The sequence below is a fragment of the Meleagris gallopavo genome, chromosome 10, assembly GCF_000146605.3.
Source record: "Meleagris gallopavo isolate NT-WF06-2002-E0010 breed Aviagen turkey brand Nicholas breeding stock chromosome 10, Turkey_5.1, whole genome shotgun sequence".
Taxonomy (NCBI): Eukaryota; Metazoa; Chordata; class Aves; order Galliformes; family Phasianidae; genus Meleagris; species Meleagris gallopavo.
This window is the reverse complement of record NC_015020.2, coordinates 20,601,228-20,605,427: the sequence shown is the minus strand read 5'-3', so window position 1 is coordinate 20,605,427 and position 4,200 is coordinate 20,601,228. Positions and strand designations below refer to the sequence as shown.

The 4,200-nt window shown below is 47.3% G+C and overlaps 2 protein-coding genes across 2 annotated transcripts in view; both read left to right on the top strand.

Annotated features, from left to right (window-relative positions):
• LOC104912428 (cytochrome P450 2J2-like) overlaps positions 1-4,200 on the top strand; it is a 23,547-nt gene that overhangs the window by 406 nt on the left and 18,941 nt on the right. The gene's annotated exons all lie outside the window — the stretch shown is intronic.
• LOC104912494 (cytochrome P450 2J2-like) overlaps positions 7-4,200 on the top strand; it is a 6,897-nt gene continuing 2,703 nt past the window's right edge. The window contains exons 1-6 of the mRNA XM_010716284.2: positions 7-58; positions 592-754; positions 962-1,111; positions 2,207-2,367; positions 3,527-3,703; positions 3,957-4,089. Coding sequence (XP_010714586.2) covers positions 14-58; positions 592-754; positions 962-1,111; positions 2,207-2,367; positions 3,527-3,703; positions 3,957-4,089 — 829 coding nt within the window. The 5' untranslated portion in view covers positions 7-13. The remainder of the gene's footprint in view (positions 59-591; positions 755-961; positions 1,112-2,206; positions 2,368-3,526; positions 3,704-3,956; positions 4,090-4,200) is intronic.

The window sequence follows — 4,200 nt, the reverse complement described above, 5'->3', positions numbered from 1 at the left end:
TTTTTTAGGAAACATGGAATTTTTGTTTGCCAAAGACCCCATGGCTGTAACGCAGAAGGTAAGGGGACTTTCATCTTCGGGAGGAGGCCATCCCAAACTACTCATGTACAAACCCCGTGGTCAATTGAGGGTTCTCAGTGCAGGAGAACATGTTTGGGCTGGGATCAGTAGGCAACATAGATGATGTTTGCCTTGGAATACAGAGCCACAATCTTTGGGCATAGGGCATGGTATAACATCTTGTATTTGATTGCAGCTGTAGGCGGATCTGTTGGGCAGGGAGGTAAAGAAAAGAGTTTTACAACAGCTGAAAATACTTGTTTAGCTGTCTTGCAAAGCCTGGAAAATGCAGCCTGGAGGGTTTGAGTCCAAGTGCAGAGCACTGACAGAAGAAATGAGGAAAAAGAACGCACCCTATCACGGCAACACTTATGTATTTACTCTACTATGTCTCGCAGACTCATTTTGCCCCATTTCCACTAGAGCTCTTCTGGTCCCAACCTGTAGGTGCAGGATGCCGGTGTTTTCCCTCTTCAAGCAGAAAAACTCATTGCAAATCAATCGTGGTTTATTTCTTTACCTCATCCCCAGTTTATTGAAAAACATGGAGACATCTTCAGCACGCAAGTGGGCAGCATGTCATTTGTGGTCGTAAATGGGCTGCCACTGATCAAGGAAGCCCTTGTGACCCAGGGAGAGAATTTCATGGATCGCCCAGAATTTCCTGCAAATACAGAACTCTTCAACAAATTCGGTGAGTAATCATTGGAGACACAGATCTGAAACACAAAGTCCAAGTGTTGACCAATGAAACATGCCAGAAGGCAATGCTGTGGCTTTGCATTCTCACCGAGCAGAGTCACCATTGTGGCGGAGCCTTCTTTATCAAGGCATACGTCGTCCAGCTTCTTCCCTTTGCTGAGAGCATCTTCCTTTGCTCACTGTGGAATGCTTCTGCCAGGGCTGGTCTCCTCCAATGGGCACCTGTGGAAGCAGCAGAGAAGGTTCACCTTGACCACCCTCCGAAACTTTGGCCTGGGGAAGAGGAGCCTGGAGGAGCGGATCCAGGAGGAGTGCCGATTCCTCACAGATGCGTTCAGGGATGAGCAGGGTGAGGACCACTTCCCTCAGCAGTTGTGCTGAAGGCAGAATCCACCTTGCACTATTTTAATTTCCCTGATACTAGCACCTGCTGAAAAATCACAGAGTCAAAGAATCATTTCAGTTGGAAAATCCTTCTAAGATCACCAAGTCCATTCCCAGCATGCCCACAAACCATGTCCCTCAGTGCCACATCAAGACATTTTCTGAATGCCTCCATAGATGGTGACTCTACCACCTCTGTGGGCATCATGTTCCAATGTCTGACCTCTTCTCCTAGAAATTCTTCCTAATACCTCACCTACACGTACAGCAATTCAAAGCCATTATGTCTCATCCTATCACTGCTACCTAGGAGAAGAGATCAACACCAACCTCACTGCAACCTTCTTTCTGGGAGTTGTGGAAGGCAATGATTTCTCCACTGAAACTCCTACAAACTGAGCAATCTCGGTTCTCTCAGCTGGCCATCAGAGTTATGTTCCAGACCCTTTACAGCTTTGTTATCATTCTCTGGACACACTCCAGGGCCTCAATGTCTTTCTTGAAGAGAGAGGCCCAAAACTCAACTCAGCACTTGAGGTAAGCCTCACCAGTGCCAAGAACAGTGGGAAGATCGCCACCCTGCTCCTGCTGACTACACTGTAGTAGCTGACACAAGCTAGGATGCCCTTTGCCGCCTTGGCTACGTGGCACTACTGGCTCACCTTCAGCCAGCTGCCAACTAGCACACCACCATTTCTCTTCATCTCACAAGCAATGCTGGTAATGTGCCAGCATCCCAGACTCCCTCTACAGGTGTTTTGCCTTCAGATTAACTGATAGACACAGCTGTGTAACAGTATTCTTACCCCACCTTTGTCCTCTTGCTGAATTTGAGACCTCTAAGAAATATCATGGACCTGTCAGCACCAATGTTGTTTTCTCTTCTGAGTCATTTCCGATCTCTCTTTCCAAAGTAAACAAGCATCTCCAAGGAGGAGGTTTTCCCACTGAAAACCACTCATTTCACTTGTTGACTATTTTCCATCTGATGATGGTGCTTACTTCCCTTTATTTCTGTGGAGTCAAGAAGAGAATTGATTGTTCCCTTTTCCATTTCCAGGAAATCCTTTCAACCCTCACCTTAAAATCAACAATGCTGTTTCAAACATCATCTGCTCCGTCACCTTTGGCAATCGGTTTGAATACCATGATGAGGACTTCCAAAGCTTGCTGCGGATGATGGGTGAGACTGTTACTCTCCAAGGGAAGATAATGAGCCAGGTACAGCCCTCCTGCCCCCAACACAGGTAGCGTGCGGATTTGAAAGGCTATTGTTCTTCTCTGGAGTCAACTGCAAAAGCTCGAGCACTTTCTTAGCTTCATAGATTATCTCAAGCTGGGAAAAATTTACCAGGGCACTCAAGTCCAGTTCCTGACTCCACACAGAAGTATTGAACATCCAGTCCCTATGTCTGAGAGCGTTGCCCAAAGACGCCTTGATCTCAGTTAGATCAAGGCTGTGCCCACTACCCTAGGTGCCTATTCCACGTCCAGCGTTTCCTCTCTTCAGCCTGACCTCGCCTCACACAGCTCCTTACAGTCCCTTGGATCCTGTTGTTGTCACCAAAGAGCAGAGCTCAGCGCTGCCTCTCTGCTCTCTGCAACAAGGTGCAGGTTGCTATGAGGCTTCCTCTCAATCTTCTCCATGGTGCACAAAACAACAGACCTCAGCATTCTTCATACATTTTGCTGTGTAAAGCCATCTTCATTTTCATAGCACTCCTTTAGAGCTCTCTGATAGTTCTGTACCCTAATATATTGCAGCACCCAAAACTGCACACACTTCTCAAGGTGAGGCCATCAAGCACAGGGGGCTGGCCAAACCCAGCAGATGTTTCCCTCTGCTCTGGGGCCGTGAGGTTTTCCCTGGTGCTTCCCACAGCTGCGTGCTGGCTCTCCATTGCTGCATGTGTCCTTGACAAGATGTGAGATGTGGTCCCCCTGGATCACAAAGCCAGTCTGTCCCCAGCTTGTTTTCCAGTGCTTTGGGAAAGAACCGAATGCAGTAGAGATTTGGGGCTGTCCCTAGGAGAGCTTATTGGAAGGAGCAAGAGCTAATGTACAAGGGACATTTGTTGCCATTCCTCATTCCATTGAAAAGGATACATCAGCTGGCAATTTCTGTGCAACGTTCACTTTGCTCTCCCTCCCCCTGCATCACCACTCCCGACCACAGAGTGCCAAGCTCCCTGCTGTGACTCAGGGACACACTAGTCACTCTCACCATGGAGATATCAATCCTTTCTCACGCTCTTCTGGACAGAAGATAATTCCATCTACTCCAACAATGTAGGGCTGTGCCTTTGCATGCTTTTCAAGTTTTAAGAACAGAAGGGGTTTTTCAGTTCATTCTTCAATTTGCTCATCTCTCTTTCCAAAGCTGTACGTCTTTTTTCCGTCCATAATAAAATACTTCCCTGGATCCCACCAAACCATTTTGAAAAATGGGAGGCTCATGAAGAGGTTTGTGTGTGAGAAGATCAGCAAACATAAGGAAGACCTGAACCCCTCAGAGAGCCGAGACTTCATCGACAGCTACCTGCAGGAGATGGCCAAGGTCAGCAGTGTGGAGCAAACCCTTCCTCAGTGGGGATTGGAGACTGGATGGGCTGAGAAACAAACCAGATCCTACCTTGAGCTGCTGATGTGTCCATTTGTGAGCTCAGGATGGGCGTTAGTTTGGAGCATCCATTGGAGGGATGGGGATGCAGAGGGCCTACAGCTTCTAGCAAAACTCCTAGGGAAGGACTGAATCTGATTTTGAGGAAGTTCTTGCTTTTAATGTGGCACTAATACCTGATTTTCTGAAGCCCAATGGCAGTGATTTCTGCGAGGATTACTTGGTTGCGTGCACTCTCGACCTGTTTTTTGCTGGGACTGAAACAACCTCCACAACCATCCGCTGGGCCCTGCTGTTTATGGCCGTATATCCAGAAATTCAAGGTACAAGTAGCAGCATTGCTATCCATTTCCTATTTTTAGCTCTTGTAGCTTGGTGAGAGTTTATCCTTGTTGAAAGAAAAAAGTGGAAATACTCTGTTCTCTGACAGATTT